Consider the following 26047-nt stretch of genomic DNA (forward strand, 5'->3'; position numbering starts at 1 on the left):
TTTTGCAAGGTGCCCCGACGTATTTGCTAGCTGCAAAGTTCAAGAGCACACTTACGGTGATCTGTGTGAAAGGTACGTTTATCTTTTCTTTAAAACACAGAACTTAATTGAGATCATATGCTTACCTGGAGGTGACGTTTCATCTGATATGTTATCGATTACGCAACAAACAAGCTTGTGTGCTATCTGGAAATAAGACACACGAGGGGAGTGTTGGCCAATTGTGACTACACGAGGGGGATGATGGATCATTAAAACGGTGCGTTCCATGTGCCTCGGAAACGGTACCATTTATACCGTGAACTTTCTTTTTAGGTAGTTTATTCTTCTGTTTTCTGTGTTTTCTAAAGTGTTGACTTTAGAATAGCTGACTATATATCCGAATGTTTGATTTAAGGTTATTCCCCTCTATCTGACAGATTGTCCCATTCGCGACATCCCATAAGCGATCCTTGACGGACACAAAGAAGAAAGTGTAAATATCCGAGAGCACTCGAACGCACCACTCCCCCCCACTCCCCTCCGAATCCGGAGATGATGAAGGGACGCTGAACTATCCCAGCGACGCCGCTTTGGACACTCCCCGTGGCCGGAGGACGCCGAGCTCTCGAGTCCATCCGGAGCGCCATTCAAAAGTGCCGAGAGCCACGTTCAAGCTCCCAGACAAGCTCCAAGAACCGAGTTTCCACTTCCAGGCAACCCGGGGCCGCTCCGGATTTGGACCGCAATCATCTCCGCGGTACTACTTTTCTACAGAAAATTGGATATTGGAAGGGAGGAAGCGACTTTTGGAGAGTTAACCGGTAAGTTCGGCATCGAGCTCTGATTTCTGCACGGCGCTCCCAGCTCTAGTTTTGATTTGGTTTTGTTGAGTTGCTGCAACTTTTTTGGACACTTTTCCAAGTCGTCTTGCTTTACGACTCATTCATTCCTCTCCACTTCGCCGTTGAAGGAGTGGGGGGGCGATGCGTTCATGTTTCTTTGTGCTTCCTATGAATAAATCGGAAAATATGGGAAGAGGTTTCAATATTTCGCAGTTTTGCTCCTTGTCTCGAGTGAATTGATTTCATCTGTCGTCTTTGTGTGTGGTGAGATGTCCCACTGAGGAGATGCATAACCAACTTTTGCAACGTGGGCCCATTTGTTGACCTTGTGACTATTTCTGGCATGATGGAACTTTAAGCATGTGCGACTTTGTGCACAAGAAAATCTTCTGATGGGTAAACATCCCTTTGGTTTGTGAATAAACCAGGAGAAGAGGCTCGATGTTGTATATCTTAACCATGACAGGGTCACTGACCCATGTTTTAAGAGGTCTTTTTAGTGCACTGGAATAAAATCGATACTCGTCGTGGAATGCCGGATTACATCACGCTTCCGTTCCCCCCTGTGTGTATGATTTGAAAGTATACAAATGCATCAAATGACGATACACTGACATCAAATGTATACAGTTGTTTGTAAGCCGGAAAAATATCAATACTCTTGCAGCGTATCCCTAATGGAAAGCACACAAAAGTATTTTGATTGGCTTCAGCCTAAATGAGGCATGAGATGTTGAAACCACAACTTGTACATTTCAAATGTTTTCCATCTGAAGTCAACTTGAATTTTACAAGGGTTTGTTGTCAATATCTCTGTTGGCTTGGAGGTCCCCCGCAGCAGATCAAATATGAACTTTTTACTAGTCAAACAAAGCTGTCAGATAGTGGCAAAGGTTTTGGCAGTTCTTTCTCTTTCACTTGACCAATCATTTATGACTTCTCATTGCTTCATCGTGGCTCACGGCATGCATGGTCGGTCTGCAGCGGTGTATTTAAAGTCCCTCAGCCTGTTTGTCATGTTTGTAACTTGCCTTGCCAACGCGGCCATGCAGGTTAGTGTTGTGAGTGAGGCGTGTCTCACGTGAGCATCAACGAAACAAGAGCAACAAAAATCTGCGCGTTGACTTTATCAAAAGGCTCAATTTACATCCACAAATCTATTTTTTTATGTTTTAGGGTGGAGGGAATCTTTTAAGTGATAACAAGATGGTAAAACCCAATGGAAAATAACGACAACAATAAGCAACAACGCAAGGCAGCCATGAAGCAAACGCTAATCTCGGGTGCAATTAATTCAAATATTGAAACGTTTCTTCCATAATGATGTCAACGTTGGCATTTCCCAATCATTCAAGAGTGGTTTGATTGTTTTTGGAAACTGTCGGAAGTTTCTAGCTAGAGTAAACCCGATCTCATGATTAGGTGTTTGTGGTTGAATCATATTTATTAACGGCGGACGGAACAAAAACCAGCTTTAGCTTTTTTTTCCAAGTGACATTTTCACAGGCCTTCGGGCAGCCAAACAAAGAGGGACAGTCACAATGGCCCGGCTCCTTTTAGCTTCTTTTATGTCATGGGACAAACCAAACAATAGTTGTCTGCTCTCTCCTTTATTATTCCTATTATTAATATCAACAGCAGTTATGAACTAGTAGCTTTTGTTATCTACGTTGTTTGTAGAATCTGCTGTGTGAACAAAGTCATATTTGCCCACCTTAAACACTCCGATTGATCAATCGCACAATGGAACTAAAGCCACCAAGGAATGACGGTCTTTCTGTCTGATCTGTCTGTCTGTCTGTCTGTCTGTCTGTCTGTCTGTCTCCAAAAAAGAGGCAGGAGTCGTCTTTTTATAAATAATAAATGCACTTTTAATGGCCTTTCGCCAGGTTGCCCTCCCAGATTTGATTTGCCGGCGCTATCTGGGTCACCGAGCATGTCTCGTATGATGACGATGGCGCTAATCCATCGCTAGCAGATTTCCACTGATTTAAATCGGAACATTTTTGGAGAGACTGTACGTTGGGCAAAATGGTCAGGAAAGCACTTGGATCATGAAAAGATTGATTTTTAAAAAGTCATGTTATGGAAGACAACATTGGACATCCCAGTTAAGTAGGAACACATCGGAAGTCCAAGATTGACTTTTTGTAAACGATGCCGTTTTGTATCTTTGCGACCATCTTTCCCGGCCTGCTGCAGCCATGTGGCTAGCTATTTTGTAGCCTAATAACATTAGGCCCCGGAGGGGAACAGAAGCCAGGGAAAAAAGTCAAGAGGAAGTCTACACACAGCCTTTTTTTTTCTTTTCTTCTAAGAACTGTGGCTGTTTCTAAGTTACTGCTTCTTTGACAGCCCGAACAGAGTTATGTGTCGGAAACCATTGAGGCTTTTTCCCTCAAAGCCTCGTAATCTGCTCCGCGTCATTTCATTACCTGCGTCGGATGCCTTTGTCTCAGAAGTTAGCGTCCACACGCCTCCTGAGTGTCATTTTGAATTTGAAGGCTCGCCTTTTCGATGACGGCACCGCTGCTACGGAAAACTTCTTATTTCCGCATTTTGTATGATGCCGGCCAGCGTGGCGCAAAGCCCCCGCATCGATGTACGCTAGGCCCCTCTTTTTTGCTCTCCTATAGCAACGGGATTACTGGCCCAAAGGCATTTGAGGGCAACGCGGCGCCGAAAAGTGCCAGCCCCAGCATTGTCTTTGTCCGGGTCGCTTTGTGGCCGCGTGTTGCGGCCAGCCAGCGAGCGGACGGGTGATAAAATTGGGAATCTCGCGCTATTTTCTTGATTTATCAAACCCACTGACTGCAATGTGAGCATTTCCCATCTGAGTAAGCAGCCAGAGGTCAAACGGAGAAGTCATTCTCACACGCAAGAAAGACCAAGTCTTTCGATTGTTGACTATACGATATGCCCCGATCCAGTGTTTGCTTTTCCGGCTACATTTAGGAGTGTTTATTTACCTTGTTCAGAATTTGGACTGAAGTTCTGCCACATACAAAAGACAATGGCCACTCACCTGACACGGCCACCTCCTTTCAGATTAGCATGTTAGCATGTTTTGTTTATTTGATTTGTTTTGTTTCTTTTCTCAGGGAGAAAACAGCAGACAAAATGGAGGTGAAAACGTCCCTTCTGGACAACATGATTGGGGTGGGGGACATGGTCCTCCTGGAACCCTTGTCGGAAGACTCCTTCCTTGAGAATCTGAAAAAGCGCTTTGACCACAATGAGATCTACGTAAGTATGGCGTTTGCATTTTAACTCGTAAGAAGTTCCATTTTTGAGATTTCCAGTGTCATCATTTTCTGAAGACTGGCGAAATCTTTGCTGCCCAGTCAGTCGGTGGGTGACGTGAGAGTGTCCAGCAGCTTTTGTTTCTATAAGCAAAGCATTTCCTCAACTATTTTTACGCCTCATAATAGGGGGCCGAGCGAGCTTCATGCTCAGACTGTCTGGCTGCTGGAGACATCAGCTGTGATGATTACACCTCCGCTCCGGTCGGCCCACGTTGGTTCCCGAGGGAGAACCGACGTCAACTCACGCGGCAATGATAGCCATCGCGGCGGCGCACCAGATACTCGCTTGGTGTTTTTATCTTCCTGAAGATCACGATAATCTCAGAGCTTCTGAGTTTCTAAATAAAGACTTCAGTCTTTTTTGGCATAGCTGGGTTTTTATTTAAATAGTGTATGAAAATAAAGATTTGCAAGTCACGGCAACATTGCGTCAATAATGAAACAATTCTTGCCTCTGAATGAAGTGCGTATTGAAAAAGATGATAGCAATCTTGCTTTGACTGCAGGGCAAAAGCGGATTATTTTTAAAATGCCATGATTGGAGAACAGATAAAGGAGCTGGCTTTGGCGTTTAACTTCATTTGGAAATAATAAAGAGGGCTGCAGATGTCCACTTCACATCAACACTTTATTTTTGGGTATTTTAAGCAAACTGATAAATAACTACCGTAATTTTCGGACTATAAGTCGCACCGAAGTATAAATCGCACCAGCCATAAAATGCCCAAAAAAGTGTAAAAAAACATATATATGTATATAAGTCGCTCCTGAGTTTAAATCTATTTCTGTTGATATCTTTGGTTGTGACTGATATTTGATGTCCCGTTTTAGAGCATCAAATGACAGCCAACACGTTCATGTGCTTTGTACTCTGTGGCCATCCAAAAACCTTGGCAGCACATGTCCATGTTTAGATTGCAGTCAATTATAGAGCTTTGTAGCGCTTGAAACGGCCTCCAGCTTCCTCCTGTGTGCTGTTGAATGGGACGGAGGGAGGGAGGGAGGTTGGCTGTGGGAGGTTGTTGCTCCTCTCCGTTTGCAGTGGATTACGCAACAAACCATTAGAGAGAATGTTCAGGTTGATGTGTGAAAGTTGCTATCCAGACTCTGTTGCGAGCGTAGGCGTGGGTAGCTCGCTGCTCGTGCTCTCGCCGAGCTCAAGTGTTCGATTTTGCTCAGACGTGGTGTCAATGTTATGTAAAGATTGATTTTGTTACAGTATGATTCTGTTTTATGTAAGGCAGCCATTAAATACTAGAATATAGTGTAATTGCACATCCACTGCAGTAGGTGGCAGCGGCGCTGTCATTGTTGTAGTACAAATTAAAGTGATGCAGAAGAAAACTTAACTTGAGGTATCCTAACACCTCTGGCTTGTGAGCTTTGGCCCCGCCCACAATTCCTGTTTATCCAAAGTTTCACTTCAGGCATTGCAAGCCTCAACAATGTATTGGCAATCCCCAGCTGTGAAAAGCTGAGGCCAGCAGAATTCCTGCCATTGTTGTTCAACAATCGGGGTTCAAATGTTTTTTTTTTTTTTTTAGGCTCAGTCTACCGTCCGTCAATGAACCATCTGATTTGTTCCCCGCAGACTTACATTGGCAGTGTGGTGATCTCCATGAACCCCTACAGGTCACTGCCCATCTACAGCCCAGAGAAAGTGGAAGAGTATCGCAACAGAAACTTCTACGAACTTAGCCCACACATGTGAGTGCAAGCTACCCTGATGTTTCTCTTTTTGTTTTTTTTTCCATGCTTTAACCCTGAAAAGGATAAGCCGATGGTGATGCTCAGCTGTATCTCCTGGCAAAAGCCAAAAGATTAGCAAAGTGCACCAATGGGGGCGGGTGGTATCAAAAGGGAACTTGCAGTCTTGAGTCAGACTGGACGGAGCTCCCCTGGCCATTGAGCTCTTTGGCCGACCATCTGTCCAATGGCAACCTTACGTCAGCGTCGCTTGCGAGGCTTGCCAAGACCAAACAAAGGCCAAGCGCTCGTCAATTAGCCGGCTGGGTCTCGCCTCCGTAGCGGTCTGAAGCCCCTGAGAGACAGATTGCAAGAAGGGGAATTACCAGTGTCCCAGAGAACACGCCTGATAAATAGACAGAAGCAAGATTTTGTTTATATGTAGTTTTGTGTGTTTCATTTCATAGACAATACACACACACACACTAAAAAAATATATATATAATAATCATTATTATAATAAATAATAATAGCAATAATAATAATGCAGCTACTGGCACTTTTCCATTCCCTTTTTTTTTAATGTTAGTCAAATCAATAGTCAAATTGGCTCGTTTTTATTCAAATCAGTCGTGCCGTGCCGTGCCATGTTGACAAAACCAGTTTAGCCGTGTAAAGTACATGCAAATATCTTGCCAGCTCCTTCCAAGGACCGTCCTAACACCCGCTCAACCAGATAATGCCCGCTTTTTATGACTCATCCTGTGCACATATTGAACCATCTCGGCTTACCAGATAACACAAGCAATTGTTGACGTATCGACTTCCTCGCATTTGGCACCTCGGTGACAGCCCGAGAAACTTCCGTGAACAAATAAGAAGCAACAAATAACGTTCACTTTCTTTTTAAATAAAGCACCCCCACTCGAAAAGTCAATCTCACTTATGCGTCATCCCAATCGCAGCTATTTCACAAACAGCTGGAATTCCCTGGCAAAAGGTCATTAAAACTAGCCGAGTTGCATTAACCAGATGCGCCACCCGTCGATTAACAAGCGCTCCCGAGAGACGCGGACCTTCTTTCCTCTTCTCCATGAAGGTAAAGCCTTTTAGGTCAACTAATTAGCCCGTGCACAAAATCTTGCAAAGCAGCTGTCCGTTGTTGCCAAGGCGAGACGGAAGGACGGCTTTGGAGTCTCGGGGGTTGGGATCCTGTTCTTGTTTACATTTGGGGGCTTTCCGCTCTTCTACGCGCCGTTACGTCATTTTTTGCAGATTGGCACCCTCCCAAAATGAAAATAATTTGATCATAAAAAAAGTCACAGGAAGACTATTTAGAGCGAGCAAAACTGATATCTGCAATCTGGCCACCCTTTCGGCCTCTTGCCGAGACCTTCCAACACGCCCGAAGACAAATTAAGATCCGAAAAGTTCATGACGTGCTGCTGATGATGCAGTTTTGTTCTGAATCATACACAAGCCATTTCCTTGGCTGTAAATTTATGGCTGGGGTGAACTTTAGTCATTTACTGATTAATGGTACCACACCTCGCTTTGTCTTTGACCCTTCGTCATAGTTCAAGGTTGGAAATATATATACGGCCTTTGTTTCCTCATTACTCCTGGACTTTGTGCCTGCGAAAATATTCGAGAGCAAATTGTTGTGTTCTCGCATTTGAATGTGCATTCGAAGGGAAATCAACCTAATTGACGGGCGATTGGTCCTGGCTGCAGCCTATCATCGACCCGCAAGAGAATGAATGAGACGGGAAATTCTTAGAATTCTACAACTCTTTGCCACTTTTGGTTTTCAGAACACGGGGCTCTGTCGTGATGAAGGCTTATGTAATCACCGCGGCAGCAGCAAACCTGTTTGTCGGTAGCTTGAAGTGGGCACTTTGCGAAATGCCGTTTTGACTCCGGTGGGCGGACTGCGTCGGCGTGATGGCGATCATCAGCAAGCCCACTCAGGAATCATTGGCAAAGAGTACGCTTGTTCCTTTTCCGCCTGCGGATGAAAGTTCGAGACGTTCTGTGGGCCAGGTTGTATGAATTCGACCTGCAGATGTACCAAACAAAGAAACGGACGGAATGGACGAGTCGTGTTCGGGTAGCTTGTGATTGGTCACGTGAAGTCAAACAAGCTGGATTTGGGAGAGTGAAGTTGATTCAATAGCCTGTGGAAATTTGACCATGCGGTTTTGTTCAAACAGGGCCAATTTAGAGGGAGGCCGCCGCTAAACGGGCCTTTACTTTGCCCCTTTGTCTCGCCAATGCCAACTACCCCATTTGGCACTAGAGAATGTTATCTGGAAATAATGTATCTTGCTTTCTTACCACTTTGCATGACAAAGTTTCAGGGAGCAGCGCCCGTCTCGTGCTGTCATCACTGGTAACCAAAGACATTTGCTTTAGCGGCAGAATAAGACATTAAGAGCAGCAGCAATGGAAGAATTTCCCCAATCTGACAAGCCTGCTGCTTTTGGGATCCTAAAATGAAGTCTCCATCCTTTGTTTCCATTTCCGCGCCTGTGGCTTTATGCATGTTACCCCCTCCCACCACCGAGTATATCGCCCAGCCAGGACATTAGGATTCAACCGTCATTTATTACTCGATGAAATCTCTCGACTCAGGCGTTCGGTCACATTCGGTATACTCGCTACTCAACTTTTTAAGGCTTGTCTGTTTCGAGTAAATTCTAAGTTGTTTGCGCCACGCAACAAAGATTCGAGGCAGTAGCCTCACTTTGCTTGACTCGTAATTAAAAATCCAGTAGAGCCATTGTGGATTCGTGTCGCCCGTTTTAGCATCTGGGCCACATCTGTTCCGTTTGAACGCCGCATCGTTCTTTGCACGTGTAGCGCCCGGCCGGCCACCCACGCCGGCCGCTTTGCCCGCGCTGGCTTTCATGCCTGCCCTCGGATCGGCCTCTTCGTCCACCTGGTGTTTAGGAAGGAGTCGTTTCCTCGGCTCTTGCGGCAGAACCGGGGCGGATTTCCTGCCTGGCGGGGAAGCGCCATCACTCGGAGATCACAGGCCGCTCTCATGATAGCGCCTGAAAATAGAAAAGGGCTGATTGTAGCCAACATCCTGTGCAGCCGTTGTCAATTTCGGCAATACGCTACTAAAAAGTCGAATGAAATGGCATCTCTGCATTCGTCTATTGGAAGGATTGTGACCAAAGTCTGCAAAAGGAGACATTTATCCGCCCCCCCCTCCCCGGTATCCCGGTTACAGGAGTCGATTTGAGAACTGACTCAACTATTTTCTCCCGCTGATGTCATGCCGCTGTGGTTTTTGTTCACCGCTGCCACGTGTAAATCCAAATTACAGCCCGCGGCCGCGGCGTGACGTGCAGGGGGAAGCGCCAAGCACAACTTACGGGCCTGGAGCTCGTATTGCCAAGTTCACACACTTTTGGAGGGGTTGAATGTCATTTAGGTTTTTCGCAATCCTTTGCGTGTACGCTGGGACAAAGCAATTAGTCGAATTTGATCTGTTCGTCAAGCTTGTGATGGCGGTCCGACCAAACTGTGCTGGCTGTGACTCACGTTGGAAAAGTCCCTGGCAATAGACCCTCCCACCCTTTTCTATTTTGTTTCTGTCCCGGTACCCTCACCCCTCACAGATCTCCCCTTGGGCGGGATAATTTTTGCTCATTGTGGGGATCAAGTCAGGCGACAGAAGGCTTTTGACAAAGAAGACATCTGCCACACTGTGCTGCCCTTTTCAGTCTTTGGAAAGTGCAAACCGATGAGCTGAGAATGAGAAAGATGTCGAACCCAAATGCCACAAATGAAGTGCCAAGTTGCTTAACAGTGACTTGAGGCAGGCTATGTATGTCAGGATTACAGCCAAGGCTAGTTAGGGCCTTGCTTTTAAGTCGTTTAAGCTAGCAGGAGCCGGAGTCCCATTAGACGCAACTTTGTACCGTTGCCTGGAATGCTAACTGCCATCTACTTCTGGCCACTACCCTGGCATGACTTCTTAGAAGCAATCATTTGCTTTCTCTCCGGCTTACTCGCACAGACCGAAAACACGCCACGGTGCTTTGTCTGTCTGTTAAAAGGCGACTCTGTGGTTTCTCGTATGACCAGGATGGAGATGACCTATAACCCCAATGCCGGCCACCAAATTGTCATAGCAAGTTCGACAAATTCTAGTTTAGGATTTAAACCCAGTCGAGACTTAATCTCATCACATCTCTGAGTTAGTCAGTCAGTTAGTTAGTTTTGACTCCTAAGCAGAGAGGCGACAATGTGGCGAAATAACGTGACGTTCTGTTTTACAGATGCAACCTAATTTCTGCAATATGCTCACATGCTACTAATTAACTTTGACGCCATTGGGCCTGAGACAGCACTGTGACATTTCACCGAACCTCTTTCACGTGTCACCTTGCCAGAAATTCTGGAGAGATTTAAGTGTGATCAAATAATTGACACTTTGTATTTGCAAATTATAAATTTGACTCTAACGCGTTCTTCCTTTGTGTTCCCCAGTTACGCTTTGGCAGATGAGGCCTACAGGTCACTCCGAGACCAGGACAAGGACCAATGTATTCTCATTACAGGCGAGAGCGGGTCGGGGAAAACCGGTAAGAAGCGCTTTCCTTTTCACTTAATGTTACATGAATTCCTGTGAGCAATATAGCCAATATGTGGATGTTGGGTGAAATCAGAGAGGCAGACAAAATACACTTTTATTTTTATAATGGCTGGGCATTTTCAAGCGAGTTGCTTCGGTTGCTCCAGATGGTTGTTAGACATCTGCCTACATGATGCAATAATAGTCCTGTAAGAAGAAAGTCCCGCGCTTTGTGTAGATTTGCTACTTTTGCACTACATTCTGCCTGATTGATCCCCACCCATCCCTCGGTTCCCCCGTGGCAGGGAGATTGAAGGATAAGTCACGTCTGGCGACAAAGCGGACTTGATATATATCTGTGTGTGTGGTTCCAGAGGCCAGTAAGCTGGTGATGTCATACGTGGCAGCGGTGTGTGGGAAGGGCCAGGAGGTGAATAAGGTCAAGGAACAGCTCCTGCAGTCCAATCCCGTGTTGGAAGGTGAGTTGGCTGGGCCGAGCAGCTCCGTCATGGACTGTCTGCGTCAAATCAAGTGCAGCTCAGACAACGCCACTCTTTTGCCCAACTGTTTTCGGGACTTAATCGCTAACATGTGTAAATTGCGTGGAAGGATATTTCCAGTGTTGATGGCGTCATGCGTCCATTTTGCGAATGTGAAATGCTTGTTAAAAGAGATTGACTGATACCTGCTTCTGTTATGCGTGCCGTGGCCTCAAGGGGGCAGTGTGGCGCCCACCTGCCGATAATTCGCATATGATAAAAAAGGAAAGTTGCAATAATATTACTATTAATATTTTTAAAAAGTGGAAAGAACCGATTTCAATGTGCGTATTATTGTATCTGCGTATGTTGCTGCTCAAGATGATTTTAAAACATTTTGTGCCTATGTTTCCTTTAAGCAAGCTGACTCGCCAGAGGAAGCCGAGCATTTGCATAAATATGTCATTTGGAGTCACTTAGCTTTATTGTGCGTTTAACTCATTTGCACTTTGTACAAGTCGAGCTGGAAGGTGCACGGCTGTATTTTCCGTGGGGGGCAGTGGACAGGAAATGCCCGTGAAGGATGAGGCTGGATGCGAGTGTTGCACATCTGCAAGAGTTTAGCTGCCGCTTAATGCTTCGGAGGGGGGAGGGGGGAGTACAGTTAGCCGGCTTCACACAATGCAACTGTGTGCCGTGCGCCTTTTCAGAATATTCCCCACTTTTTAGTTGATGTTGTAATGTCTTGAATATACTATAGGAATTGTTATAGGTTTATTTTTATTTCACGAAAATACACAGATTGACGTGAATGTGGCGTAACAACAAGGTTCGGCTTTTACCAAAGCCAGGAAAATCCAAGTACTTTACTTAATCCATACAGAATTATGAGGCGGATCCGTAGCCCTCAACTGATTGACGTGTAGGAGGTGGAAAGGTCACTGTATCGGAAATATGAATATCACTCTGAACAATTTTCCGATGTTTCAGCTTTCGGAAATGCCAAGACAGTGAGGAACGACAACTCATCTCGATTCGTAAGTGTTCCGACAAGCGGCGCGTTTCTTTAACGACCAATCTTGGAAGGTGTGGAGCGAGCCGTCTGTCTCCACGGTGACAAACATTTATCCCGTTCCCTGTACAGTTATGTTTTTGGCAAAACACGCTCCCCTATGCTTCTCGCTAGCAGCAGACTAAACGGCTGTCAGGTTTAATATTTTGAAGTGACACAAGAGTTTTGACTTTATTTTTTAGCTCATTCACTGCCAACCCAGTTTACATCTTTGATGTCCATAACCGTCAATAGAAAAACTCAGGAAATTCCTTGCTGCACTGTACGGCCCTCGAAACACCATTTAACATGAGTTACTTTTTTTTATAATTACTTTTTTTACTCAATTACAATATGAAATAACTAATGTCCATTGCCGCGATGAAATCATGCCAGTGCTTAGCCTCAGAGCAGAGTTGCACCCGTGCACAAGTATTATGACGGATTACGGCCCTGATCTGTTTATATTTAGGTAACCTTGGCATAAACCTTTAGATGAGGTCATGATGACAACTCACCGGAGACCGGGGTCATCTGACACAAAACTGTCTTTTTAAAATTTGTGAGATTTGGGTCGGAGGCACCATTAATGCGGCCGTCGCAAGGCTGATTGTATAACTACTGAGACCTGGAGTAGCATTAGCATGTAGCATTTTTTAACACTGCACAAAATGGTGCATAGATGAAATTGCATCATGTTGTAACTGGTGCTCTGTGACCCACAGGGGAAGTACATGGACATTGAGTTTGACTTTAAAGGAGATCCTCTCGGTGGAGTCATCAGCAACTGTGAGTAAGCGGTCTCGTGAAGAATAAAGACCTACCGTCGTCGCATTCCTTCACCAAACGTTGCATTTCATAACCACTGATGCTTCCCCCCCCCCCCCATCACGGAAGTCAATTTCATACCCAGACTGAAACCCCACTGAAACCCCCCCATCCCTATTCAGTTCTTGCCTCTGTTTTGCTTTTATCTCGCCTCCATTCACTTTTGTTTTGTCTGCGGCGAATTCCCCGCCAGAGGTCTCGGAAAAACAACGAGAGGAGGCACAAGCGACTCTCTGTTTGCAGGCCCGACTTAATTCCGGCACGAGAGAGCGAGTGTGAGCACGAGCCACTGCACGAGCATCTGACAGAGCAAACTTATGGCTCCACGGGTCAATGAGGACTTTCCTTTTCAAAGCAAATTAGGGCCCTCTAATTTTGTGTCCCCGCATCAACCACATCTAGGTTCTCACCATCGGTCCGAATGGAAAAGACACTTTAGCTCATGGGTGTCAAAGTCAAGGCCCAGGGGCCAGATACGGCCCGCCACATCATTTTATATTGCGTATGGACTTAATGTGTCCATTCTAAAATTACAAATTGTCTTCATGTTTAATAGAAATAGAGAAATTGCTCACAATTTTTATTACGATTCATCTTTTTATTGTTTTTTACTCGTTTTCACTAGTCTGTGATTTCATCCCTTATTCTTATGTAATATAAAGCGTCGCTAGTCATAATGGCCCTCCGAAGACTCCATTCTGCTAAACGTGGAGTTGTTTACACTTGTGGATCACTCCTGCCGAGCGTTTCACACGGCGGGGGTGGCCGACCTGATCCCCCGAGTCAGTGAAGGGTTCTCTACTTGCATTGCCGCTGCCCACCTACTGGATGAGTCAGTTTAGGTCCTCTGAATGACAAGAGTCCATTGTAACTCCTAAAACAATGAATATTTGTCAGCGCACTTGAAAAGTTTCGCTCACAACATGATTGAGCGACATGTCCAGCTTGACTTCCTACCTGCACCAGCACGTTTGCTCGCAAGGCCCCAAAAGAGCATCTTTGTATTCACAACGGAATGTTTGCCTCATCTAATAATAAAGAGGTCGGAGCAGAAGCTCCCATCCTGGCAGCTAAAAAAGACTCTAACCTCGTACACGTTTTGGATCAGGCCGGTCCATTAAAAGAGAACTCCGTCATCATCTTTGCGGGTCAGCTGCCCGTCTGTGTGCGGAGAGTCTTTAATTAAATCGAACGCGGTGAGCACATGAGGGCTTCCCTTTTAATCAAAGTGGCAAGTGCGCTTCCAATGGAAATGCCGGACATCTTAATGCGCTTCCTTACACGTACGCGGTTGCAGATAAACAAACATTGCCTTAGTTGCCATAGCAACTTGACGACACGGTTTGTCGTTGTAAAGTTGAACCCGATCGTCCTTCCATAAATCTGCAACCTTCCAAGCATGTTCATCTTTTATCTCATTCAGCTTCATTTTTATCACAAAGCAAATGTGGTGAACCAAATTGTTGGAGTCAGGCCTGGGAAAACAACTGGGCGAAAAAAATGTCAGATACTGTGCACTTTTTTTTTTTTTTTTTTTTTTAAACCAGCATTGTTTGCTTTTGTTTTTAGATCTACTGGAGAAGTCCCGCGTGGTGAAACAACCTCGAGGAGAGAGGAACTTCCACATCTTTTATCAGCTCTTGTCCGGAGCCTCTGATGACACACTCAGTAGGTTTCAAGCACACTGCACATTCAATTGGAGTCATGTGAAATTCATTTTTCTAGTTTCTGTCTTATATATTTTTGAAGCACTTTTTCCCGAAAGGATATCTCAGGCACTCTGCAAAACAAAAAAACATTTTTACAACTCCCTCCTTCAAATTGTTCAGAAAACACAGCTAAAGATTGATTAAATATTTCCTACAGAGGATGAGTAGAAATGTTGAAATAAATTCCATAAATAACCAAAAGTTAATTAGTTAGACTAGCACGGTGGAGGGGGGTGGTCCAAACATTTTTTTCAGGGGAAAAGTGCCCCAGGGGGCCCCCCTCTGTCACTGCCAGTGTTTTTTTAAAGGACCTCGCATCAATGGCAGGAAATAATTACAACAACTTAAAGGAAGCCTCAGGTAGCCAGATGTTCTTTTCAGAGTCTCCAATTTCAGCTTCCTCTTTTCATTAATTCAATTTAGTTGTCAGACAGCGATGGCGTACCCTCATTATTTCTTTCATTCTTTTTTTTTGCGGACATAAAAGTCGTGTAAATTTCCCCAAATCCGGTGTGAGCATTTGCAAGCGCAGTGCAGCTGGACAAACACCCGACGGACGGACGGACACGTAAATGGCACACCGTCTTCCGCAAAGAACAAAGGGAGGGAGGCTGTGAAAGTCGTATTTGCTTTTCATTGTTTGGAATGTCGTGCACAGGATAAGAACATAATGGCCATTGACTCCTGAGCGTGCGCACGAGAGGCGGCTTGATTCGGTCAATTAGCGCAAATCCATTCTTGCGTCGTGCCGCTTCCAAGATGGCTATTTTCGTCCTTTGTGAAAAATGTTCCGTGTGCCAACATGGCGAGTCAACTCGGGCCGTCTGCAGTTTTTGATTATCTGTCGGGTTAGTGTTGGTTATTTTTGGAGGTCATTCTTATCCTAGCATAAAGCCGACATCATTTCCGCCTCGCTTTTGTGTGTAACAGAGAAACTGAAACTGGACCGGGACTTCAGCAAGTACAACTACTTAAGCCTGGATTCCGCCGTGGTGAACGGGCTGGATGACGCCACCTCGTTCAGGACGGTCAAAGTGAGCACAATGTTTCGCTCGCATGGAAATTCATATTTTTGTAATTCTAGCTTGCTTGTCTTTACAGTATTCAAAGCCTCCCTAATCAGACTGCATTTGATTTCCCATCCCCAGAACGCCATGCAGATCGTGGGCTTCATGGAGGACGAGATCCAGTCGGTGCTGGAGTTGGTAGCGGCCGTCCTGAAGCTCGGCAACATCGAGTTCAAGCCCGAGTCGCGGTGCAACGACACGGACGAGAGCCGCGTCAGAGATAAAAACGGTACGCTAATTTCGACGTTGCGCCGCCGATAAGCCGCTGCCCCCTATTGGCTTGATTTGAATGTCGCAATATTTCTGTTATGAACAAGTTCAAACATTGAGGAAGCATTCTAGTGACAAACAAGGGAGCTGCTGAGAATGGAACACACAAATGATCGCTATCTGCCCAAATGCCTGTGCGCTTAGCGCAAGCATATCAAAGGTTGCAATCGGCGGCTGATAAACAAGCGCGCATTCTTTTTTACCAAAGCGACTTTTCGCCCGGGAGCAAATTGAATTCTTTGCTTTGAAAGTCACTATTTGCCTATTTCCTTCAAATGCTTGCAGCTGCTGAATTTTGTTTGTCTTTTTGCGTTTATTGACCGTGTCTTGTATTTTGTCTTGCTGTGCAGATTTGAAAGAGATGTGCGAGCTGCTGGGGATCGAGCAGACGGTGCTGGAACGAGCCTTCAGCTACCGCACGGTGGAGGCCAAATTGGAGAAGGTGTCGACCACCTTGAACGTGGCCCAGGTGAGAAGCCAGCGTCTGAGAGAAAGACTTTGAGCAACACACGAGCTGTCACCTCGCATCAGCGTTACGTGCAAAGCTCTCAATTATACATGAGGAGTAGGCCTCTTGGAAATTCATTTGTGGGTCATATTTGAGAGGTTCGTGGGTTCATTCGAGTTGGACGCAAACAAAAAACAATCCGCACGGGATGCGACCCACTTAATTGTTGCTAGCTGGTTTGTTTATGTTTTTACATTGTCCTAACATATTGATTTTTTTTTTTATTCTTACAGGCCTACTATGCCCGAGATGCCCTTGCCAAAAATCTCTACAGCCGTTTGTTTAGCTGGCTTGTGACGCGGATCAATGAAAGCATAAAAGTAAGAGATGCTAACGTGTTTGTTATCTTTTCGCTCTTCTTCAAAGTAGCCATTTTGGCCATGCAAGTGACAACGTGTTCAATATTGCATAAGCCACTTGCCCTGTAAAATTCTCCTATTGAGTAAATTGTCCGCCCGCAGGCACAAACTAAAAGCCGCCACAAGGTCATGGGGGTGCTGGACATCTACGGCTTCGAGATATTCGAGGTAGGAAAACTAAAAGCCTTCTGTCTGTCTGTCTGTCTGTCCTGTGTCTCATGAGGACAGAATGTGAGCACGCATCCATTTGATCAGCTTTAAAAGGATTTTGCCCGGGGCTGTCCGTGTGGCTGGCGACATACCTGCGCGGAGCTTATCGCCACAACCGTGGGCTGATAAAAGCATATTCATATTGGATTAGTTCAGCTGTACTGCTCTCAGGAGTTAAATCCTCTCTGGCCGCTTGTTGATTTCAACGCTCATATCCGCCGAGCACAATGAAACAAACTGACCTTGAAGACGCCGATCGATACGTCATTTCGCACATGTAATAGTCGCAATTAGACATATGACACTTCGTGACAGTAAACAATTTCCAATTTGCGTGGAAATTCTTTGAAAAAATGTTGTCCTTTGTGTCTTTATTTTTCCAGTGTTAATAACATTAGTATGTACAAATGTCTGGCTCCCTCTAGTGGTATGCAAACGAACTACTGAATTGTTTCTTAGTTTCTAGTAGAGGTGTAGAATGAATGGATCAACTAAAAAGTGTTTGCCAACCATTTTAATCATTGAATCATGGTTGGATTGTTTGGAATGTAGTCATGGAATCCATTTCAAAAGGGTTGGTGAGTGCAATATTCCTTGTCATGTGACGCGTATTCATGAAGTTGATGTCTTTGTCATGCCACTGCTCATTCACTCGACTCACTTTCTTGCCCGTTGTCCGCCGTCTTGGTGAGCAGAAAGCCGTAAGTAACCCCAGCCCGCTGTTTGCTGTGCTTGACGCATGCTCCGATCCATCCTCCTAATTCAACGACAATTCGGGGTGGGGGCAGAGATGCAAAGGCAACTTTTGCATCGGCCGAGACGCGGCATCCGCTCAGCCCATATCGAATGAGGCTGGAGGTTCTTCTTTGACCTGCCAAGAGTGTTTTTTTGCTTTTCCTCATTTCTTTTCGGTGGGTGATCTGACCTGAACAGGTTGATACGGGAGAACCTGACAAAGTTTGCTTGAACGTGAAAGGAGGCTGTTATGAGAGAAATTTGGGCTTTTGGGCAATTCCCTTTATGGCCTGCTGCCACTTGCCTTGCTTTGCTATTGAGTGACTTTTTGTTTTTTAGCTGTGAAGGTGACGGCGGTTTCTCTGTAAAGGGAAATGGCTCGGCACGTTGTCATGGAGAAACCTTGCCGTGTCCTTCACTCGATGAGCTGCTCTACTAAACACGCCTCGTTGCTGTCGCTAATAATGTCTAACCCAACACGCGGCGCAATTAGGGCCATCTGCTCGGAAGTGTGACGCTCCCCACAATGGGTCGTAATTGACAACAGTCGGATGTATTTCACAAGCTAATCGGGGCGCTTGCCTACGTGGATTTATCGTAAGGGCCTCCCGTCTGCTTGCGCATCGTAGTTCAAACTGCGTAGCATTAGCTAAGGTTAGCAAAGTCGCCTGCTTTGCAATCAAATGTTGTACTGATACTTTCAAAAAGACTGATTTTTAAGAGGCTCGTGTTTCTGTGGCTCCTCCCACAGGACAACAGCTTCGAGCAGTTCATTATCAACTATTGCAACGAGAAACTGCAGCAGATCTTCATCGAGCTGACCCTGCGCGAGGAGCAGGAGGAGTACATCCGAGAGGCAAGTTTACAGATGCGCTTCCGGTCCGTATCGTCACAAACGAGGGGAGGGGGCGGGGCATTTCTCAATGCAGAAAGCGTAAACGCCCCGCCCGTCAAGATCTGCTTGTTTTCAAAGCTCAGCGTCTGTGAGCGGCGACCCCGCAGCTCGTCTGGCTACTTTCCAGCGGACAGCATGGGAAAATACCACAAAGCCTGTCGACAGGAGGGAAGTCGCACCAATCAGGAATGGCGCTGATGGGCCATCAGTGGAAGCCACGCCTTCTTTAAAGCTGTGTTCCCAGCCCATTAGTTGCTGTAATATAGAGGTCGGCGGAGCGGGATTTTATTTTGAGCACTTTTTCTTTCAAAGCAGCTCGCGTGATGCCAAATATGCAATGTTGTCCCCATCGTAACAAAACGGCAGCACGAGAACCCGCCCCCACCCCTTATTTGTTTACAGACGTAATGGAAACCGAGCGCAGGAAGGTTATGTTGAAGAATTTTTTTTTTTCTGACTGCAATCTAACCATCCGACTTTTTTTTTTCTTTCTTGTCCAGCCATTGTAACTCTGACCTTAATCTCACTTTTGTTGCAGGGCATCGAGTGGACCAACATTGAATATTTCAACAATGCCGTTATCTGTGACCTCATTGAGAACGTAAGTCCCACTGTTGAAAGAAAGAAAAAAAAAAATCATCATGGTCATCTTGTGTTCTTGCTCCACCAGAACCAAAACGGCATCATGGCCATGTTGGACGAGGAGTGCCTGCGTCCGGGGACGGTGACGGACGAGACCTTCCTGGACAAGCTGAACACGGTGTGCGCTGAGCACCAACACTTTGAGAGCCGCTTGAGCAAGAATTCAAAGTTCCTCAACGACCACAGCTTGCCGCACAGTTGCTTCCGCATCCAGCACTACGCCGGCAAGGTACGATCTCCCCGCTCGGAATCGCCGGAGCAGACCCGTTTAGTCGTTTCCCTCTGCGGTGAAGGTGCTGTACTGCGTGGAAGGCTTCGTGGACAAGAACAACGACCTCCTGTATCGAGACTTGTCCCAAGCCATGTTCAAGGCCACCCACAGCTTGATTAAGGAGCTTTTCCCCGAGGGCAACCCGAGCAAAGTCAACCTGAAGAGACCGCCCACTGCCGGCTCCCAGTTTAAATCATCGGTGGGCACGCTCATGAAGAACCTCCAGACCAAGAACCCCAACTACATCCGGTGAGGTGATATGGACGAGCGTTAAAATCCGATTCGGGCCCCCTAAAGTTCGGTCTCCCGTATTTGTTCCAGGTGCATCAAGCCCAACGACAAGAAGGCGGCGCACATTTTCACCGCGTCGCTGGTTTGCCATCAAGTGCGCTACTTGGGCCTGATGGAGAACGTCCGCGTGAGAAGAGCCGGCTACGCCTTCCGCCAGCCGTACGGGCCCTGCCTGGAGCGCTACAAAATGCTCTGCAAGCGGACCTGGCCGCATTGGAGAGGTCCCGCCAGGTAATGGGCATGTTTATTCACAGTTGGCGGGTGGGGGAGGGGTTGGGGGGGCATTACCGGGCTTTTGGCCAGAACCTCCCTGGAGGCTTAGAGTGAAAATGTGCAGCCGTGGACTTGACATAGTCTGAGCTTCAGGCAACTCCCAGTGGAAAGAGTTTGCGTGCTGCGCTAATAGGCCGCCGCCGGAGCGCTGGGCTCCCAGCTGGGAGTTGTCGCAGCAATCTGGTTCTGCTCTTAGAAGGGGCCACAAGGTCCCCTGAAATGAAAATGCACAATGGCTCTTCACAATGACATGCGCATTATTTGCCTGCTGGTTATGCAGCAGTTCATTTGGGATTTTCATGGCCTTGTGTTTATTGGTGAATCTCAAAGTGACACGAGCTCCCTCTCGCGGTGCCCGAGCGATGAATTGGCCGATTTTGAAAAGCACAAAAAAAATCTGCCTTTTTTTTTTCTTTTTCTCCCAATTATTACTTACCGTAATTTTCGGACTATGTCGCGGTTTTTTTCATAGTCTGGGTGGGGGGGGGGCAACTTATATACATATATATATGGGGTTTTTTTTTCACTTTTTTGGGCATTTTATGGCTGGTGCGACTTATACTCCGGTGCAACTTATAGTCCGAAAATTACGGTATTTTTTTTTTTTTTTTTTTTTTTTTTTTTTGCCAAGGAAAAACAAACTTGCCATTTTTCAGCATACACTTAAACAAATACTAAATGACAAATGAATGTAAAACAGTCAAATGTTATGCCTGTAAGTCATATCAACATTTTTAATGAATAATAAAGTTGTCACTGTTCAAACTGAGCACGTTGCTAACAATCACACCAAATGTATTTTTGATTGTTTTTTTTTTGTTTTTTTCCCCCTCTTAGGGAGGGAGTGGAAGTCCTCATGGCAGATCTTCAAGTACCCACTGAAGAATTCTCCTACGGCCGCTCGAAAATCTTCATCAGGAATCCACGGACGGTAAAACGAGCAAGCGTGAAGCGCCTCGCAAGACTTTGTGTTTTAACGTAGGAAAAGCCTGTTGTGGGCAGAAGGTGGCGGCGTTCCGGCTGCCGACAGAACGACTGCCTTGGAGCCAACACATGCTTCCATTTAGCCTTACACGGACGGGAAACCGGCATCTCTAGTCGGCTCTCGAGCTCGCTCAAGCGTGCGCCGCATTTTTCTCTCTCGCGAAATTGTAATGGCTTATACAATCAGCTCGAGGGCGGGTCAAAAAGACAAATCAAACAAACAAGCCTTGCCAGATGAACGAATAGAACGTCCATATCACAAAAGGACAATAAATGTATTTGTATAGCAGCTTAAGATAAGGGATTTTTTTTCTCTCTATAATTTAGCTGCGGGCCAAGCAGTAAAGCGGCATTTTGTTCCCTTCAGGTGGCGCTTGGACTTTGTTCTTGATATCTCTGAATCAATATTTGCTCCGAGATAAAGGTTGCTTTGGGCATCATGAAGACCGTAAAAGACGTCGCACTTTGCGACCTGCATGTCGATGCCTCGAAATGATTTCAACAGCAGTATAAAGAGACATCTTCACCATTTCCTGCAAACATGGCGAACGTCTCGTTCTGATCCGATTCCCCTTCTCTTGCCCCCAGTTGTTCTTTTTAGAGGAAAGGCGGCGGCAGTGCCTGCAGGACCTGGCCACGCTCATTCAGAAAATCTACCGCGGCTGGAAGTGCCGGACTCATTTCTTGTTGCTGAAAAAGAGTCAGGTTGTGGTCGCGGCATGGTACCGGCGCTACGCGGTGAGGAAAACAAAACAAAAAAAATCTCTCCCGAACGACGCGCAAACACTCACTGGGCTGCCCGTTTCCATCTGACAGCAACAAAAGAAATACCAGCGGATCAAGAGCGCCACCACCGTGGTGCAGTCGTACGCTCGCGGATGGCAGGTGTGCGCACAAGTTTGCTTTGAATCAAACTAAGGAAGGATGACCCAACACGCTAAGGCCTTCTCGTTTGTTTGTTTTCAGGCTCGCAAGCTGTTGAGGGAGCTGAAGCATCAGAAGAGGTGCGAGGAGGCGGTGACCACCATTGCGGCTTACTGGCACGGCACTCAGGTAACGCCTTCGCTCACCAAAACACCAAGGCCCGTTCCGTTCCACCTTTTCCCGCCGCTTCATTTGCCGCCGCCGCCGCCGCACTTTGGCTTTTTCTCCAGTCCGCTCTTTTCTCACGCTCTGCTCTTTGTCGCCAAAACGACCCCGGCGTCCCTCCAGGCTCGAACGGAGCTGCGACGCCTCAAACAAGAAGTGCGGAATAAACACGCCGTGACAGTAATTTGGGCATACTGGCAGGGAACGCAGGTATTTCCGCCCGGACGTCGTGTGTAGCCGTCGTCATCACAGACCCCGTCGCTCGTCTCATTAACACTCGTGCGGTTTTGTCCGCGGAAGCTTGTTGTCAATGTTTGTCGGCATCACCTCACGCAGTTCCGATATTCTGCCAGCGGAGGCGACCATGCAATCACACGTTGGACCTTATCAGCATTTACGTTGTCATATTGGTCACGCGGCTTCCAAAGCGGCCGATAAGATCATCGATGGCGTCTTCCGAAGTCTTTGGCCGGATGATTTCATCAGCCGGCTTGGCTGGCCCGTTTGAAGATGCTTGATTGAGGGATTGAAATGAGCTTTTGCCGCGCCGTTGGTTTCCCGTCAGGCTCGGAAGGAGTTGCGGCGGCTGAAGGAAGAGGCCAGGAACAAACGCGCCGCGTCGGTCATTTGGGCCGGCTGGCAGGGCACCAAGGTATTTGGGAAGCCTGTTGGATTGACTTGTCGTGATTCTGTCACTGGCCGCCTCCATCCACCAAAAAAAACGTCATGTCCATAAGCCTTCTAAGCTCTACATCCATTTTTTTTTTCTTTATCCAACCGTAGTGACGGCTTGCTCAGCTTTGCACGCCTCGTGCCGCCTCATCTGCATGACTGCGCCATGCATGTTTTCTCTCCATCCTCCTTTTTTTTCCACAGAAGCCATTTGGAGGCCTTCAGGTGACATTTTGCGGCTTCATTGTCCCAAAGTTGAATATCCATTCCTTTCCAGAAACCCCTGAAAAAAAAAAACCATTGCGCTCAATGCGTTCAGCCAAACAAATGTTGCGTGTGTGTGAGTGATGCAGTGTTTGATGTGTTCCCACCTCGGGCGAAGCGGCGTCGCGTGGCGTGCTCCTCTTCTTCCGCTCATCTTCTCTGGCTTGGTTTTGTTGTGTGTCCTCGCCCGTCCCTTGCTTAGGCTCGCAGGGAGCTGAGGAAGCTGAAGGAAGAGGCCAGGCGTAAGCACGCCGTCGCCGTCATTTGGGCCTGCTGGCAGGGACTCAAGGTACCTCGCAGCCCTCAGGCCGAGCCATCGCCCAACCTAGCGACCGCTACTAACCATCTCTCCTCACGTCTCCTTCCACCGTGTGTGTCCTCATTCAGGAAGCCAGTCTCTGCCGAGTGCAGACCTCGCACTTTATTTAAGCTAGCAATTCAAACCCGATCGAAAGGAATTGCCTTTTAGTTTGTTAGCTTAATGCTAGTGTCAACACCTTTCCAGCATTTTCCAAGCTCAAAGGAGAATATTTGGAGTCCGAGTGGCGAGGCTGTCTTCTGTTGCCGTCTGTCATGCGTTCAACTAACAACCCCTCATGTCGAGCGACATTGTTTTTGTGTTTAACCTGCCATCTCTTTCTCTTCATCTAGGTGTGCGTGTGTGTGTGTGTGTGTGTGTGTGTGATTGTCGCGAATGCCTCAAATGGTCCACGTGAACATTGTTGCGGTGTTAATCTTCCATCATCCTAATTGTTCACCCCCACCATCCACGCTGCACCTGTTCACACTTTCCACTATTAAGGTCGGCATGAAGGTCGTTGGCCAGGAGGATTTTCTGTTCTTTTCTTTTCTTTTTCATTTGCTGTAATGGCAGCAACTTCCCATCCGTTTCACCCGACCTAAAAAAAGGAGCAGCGGTTGATTGTTTTGTTTTTGTTTGCGCTTGTCTTCGATAGGTCCGTAGGGAATACCGGAAATTCTTCAGGGCAAACGCGGGGAAAAAGATCTACAACTTCACCATTCAGAGAATCGTAAGTTGGGCAGCGCTTGATGAAATGACGTTCACAGGTGAGAACCGTCACCGACGTGCCTTTCCCTCTTGCAGATGCAGAAATATTTCCTGGGCGTGAAGAGCGGCTTGCCTTCCATGTCCCCCGTCGACAAGAACTGGCCCGCGCGGCCTTACCGCTTCCTGGATGCGGCCCACGCGCAACTGCGCTCCATCTTCCACCTTTGGCGGGTCGGTCATAAATTGAGCAACGGCTGTCACCGCTTAGCTATACTTAGCATGCCATGCTAGATTAGCCAGAGTTTGTTCAAGAACTTTTCACTCAATGAGCTTCCCACCAAAAATGAAAGAAACGATTCCATTATTTTGTACTCAGTGCAAGAAATACCGAAGCCAGTTCAGCGAGGAGAGGAAGGCCGTGTACCAAGAGAAGCTGGAGGCCAGCGAGCTGTTCAAGGATAAAAAGTCTCTCTACCCGAGCAGGTACAGAAGATTCACTCTTTGCTTTTCATGTTGAGGCGTGAAAAGTCTCAATTCTGTTATGATTTTTTATTTTTTTTTGTCTCAGCGTGAGCCAGCCCTTCAAGGGGGACTACTTGGAGATCAGCAAGAACCCCAAATATCAGAAGCTCAATAGTTGCGTTGAGGAAAAGGTTCTGCTGGCCGACGTGGTCAACAAGATTAACAGGGCCAACGGCAAAGTAAGAAAGGTTCCAAAATGGCCGCCGCCACCGCCCTCTTCCGTTTGCGCCGTTCAAACTGTGTGTGTTTCCGTCAGGGTGCAAGTCGCATCCTCCTGCTGACAAAGAAGAACGTGGTGCTGGCCGACCAGAAGACGGGCCAAGTGAAGGCCAGCGTGGCTCTGCCCGACCTCATCAGCGTTTCCGTCAGCACGCAGAACGACGGATTCTTTGCGCTCAAACTCAAAGAGGTGGAAATGAGCGCCGCTCACAATTGGCGAAAAATCACAACGCGCCACTTCCCGTATAAGAATTGCGTGTCGCCGATTCCTCCGCAGGGCTCGGCCTCGGCCGTCAAAGGCGACTTTCTACTCAGCAGCGAGCACTTGATCGAGACCATCACCAAACTGCACCACATCGGCTCCACCGCCTCCGACGACGGCGGCGAGCAGCTCGACATCAACATCTCGGACGAGTAAGCCAGCTGAGGACTTTTCGCTTCGGACGACTTGACGTCTTCCTCGTTGCGTGACCTTGCTCCTTCCTCTCTGGCAGGTTTCTGGTTCAGTTCAAGCAGGACAAAGTATGCGTGAAGTTCATCCAGGCGGCCCCCAAGAACGGCAACAGCGCTTCTTGTAAGCGGAAGAACAACCGTCTGCTGGAGGTGTCGGTGCCCGCCGCCACCGCATAGCCCCGAAATGGCGAGCACCATCGCCGATGACGCCGCACTTATTTGGCCTTTTTTTTTTTTCTTTCTTCCTTATCATGAAATGTACCTGAGCTGAAACACCTGCACCATTTTGGGCAGCAAAGAAACCCCGTGATCAGGTTGCGTGAAAAATTTGCATCGGGAAAAGAATTTGTCACGAGCGGCGGCGGCGCTCGCTCTGGCCGATAACGAGGTTCCGAGCCCCGACTGGCCTCAACTCGTCCGCCTTTTAAGACGCTTTAAAGACGTCATGAGGGTTCTGGAGCTGTCGGGTCCGCAACTCGAAGTACTGCACTTGCTTTTGTACTTTGGTAGAACCAAAAAAAACACCAAGAGAATTGTATTTTCTGGTTAGTTCCTAAAAAAAAAAGCACAGTGAATTCTGAGATGATTGTTAAAAAAAAGAAAAAAGTGTCCGGTGTGCCGTTGACTTGTTGCTTAGAAATGCAAATTCGAATAATCATTGCCAAAAAAAAAAGTTTGCAGATGTGCAGCGTATCAACTTTTGGACACTGCACACGTGATCAATTCCCGCTTTATTTGATTTGATTCTTTTTTTTTCCCTTAGCCAGTGTGATCCATGCCGAGCTTTATTTAATCCACAACAACGCGACGACGAGAAACACGAGACGTTGCGAGCTGTTTCTCC

At 46.9% G+C, this 26047-nt stretch overlaps 1 protein-coding gene across 3 annotated transcripts; it reads left to right on the top strand.

The window, feature by feature from the left end:
- The first annotated feature begins 512 nt into the window (after positions 1-512).
- Positions 513-25917, top strand: myo1b (myosin IB). Of its 3 annotated transcripts, XM_061286540.1 has the most exons (32): positions 513-803; positions 3926-4070; positions 5721-5836; positions 10319-10413; positions 10778-10882; positions 11873-11919; positions 12659-12722; positions 14331-14429; positions 15401-15504; positions 15619-15766; positions 16158-16276; positions 16549-16635; positions 16777-16842; positions 18371-18475; positions 19053-19115; positions 19185-19385; positions 19450-19676; positions 19749-19949; positions 20829-20922; positions 21564-21713; positions 21792-21860; positions 21942-22028; positions 22188-22274; positions 22630-22716; positions 23203-23289; positions 23957-24031; positions 24106-24240; positions 24386-24492; positions 24578-24710; positions 24788-24940; positions 25028-25164; positions 25245-25917. In XM_061286540.1, exons 2-32 carry the CDS (start codon positions 3945-3947, stop codon positions 25378-25380), a joined length of 3510 nt encoding a protein of 1169 aa, XP_061142524.1. In that variant the 5' UTR covers positions 513-803; positions 3926-3944; the 3' UTR covers positions 25381-25917. The 3 variants fall into 3 exon arrangements, with proteins under 3 accessions (XP_061142524.1, XP_061142522.1, XP_061142523.1); XM_061286538.1 differs by lacking the exons at positions 22188-22274; positions 22630-22716; XM_061286539.1 differs by lacking the exons at positions 22188-22274; positions 22630-22716; positions 23203-23289 and having other exon boundaries at positions 514-803.
- Positions 25918-26047: the final 130 nt, after the last annotated feature.

The sequence above is a fragment of the Syngnathus typhle genome, linkage group LG9 (genome assembly GCF_033458585.1).
Source record: "Syngnathus typhle isolate RoL2023-S1 ecotype Sweden linkage group LG9, RoL_Styp_1.0, whole genome shotgun sequence".
In the NCBI taxonomy this organism is placed as follows: Eukaryota; Metazoa; Chordata; class Actinopteri; order Syngnathiformes; family Syngnathidae; genus Syngnathus; species Syngnathus typhle.

Excerpts from the sequence above, each read along its gene's own strand:
- myo1b (XM_061286540.1), top strand. The coding sequence starts at position 3,945 with ATGGAGGTGAAAACGTCCCTTCTGGACAACATGATTGGGGTGGGGGAC. Across the intron at positions 10,414-10,777 it reads GAGCGGGTCGGGGAAAACCG|AGGCCAGTAAGCTGGTGATG; the intron begins GTAAGAAGCGCT and ends GTGTGGTTCCAG. Across the intron at positions 19,386-19,449 it reads TCCAGCACTACGCCGGCAAG|GTGCTGTACTGCGTGGAAGG; the intron begins GTACGATCTCCC and ends TCTGCGGTGAAG.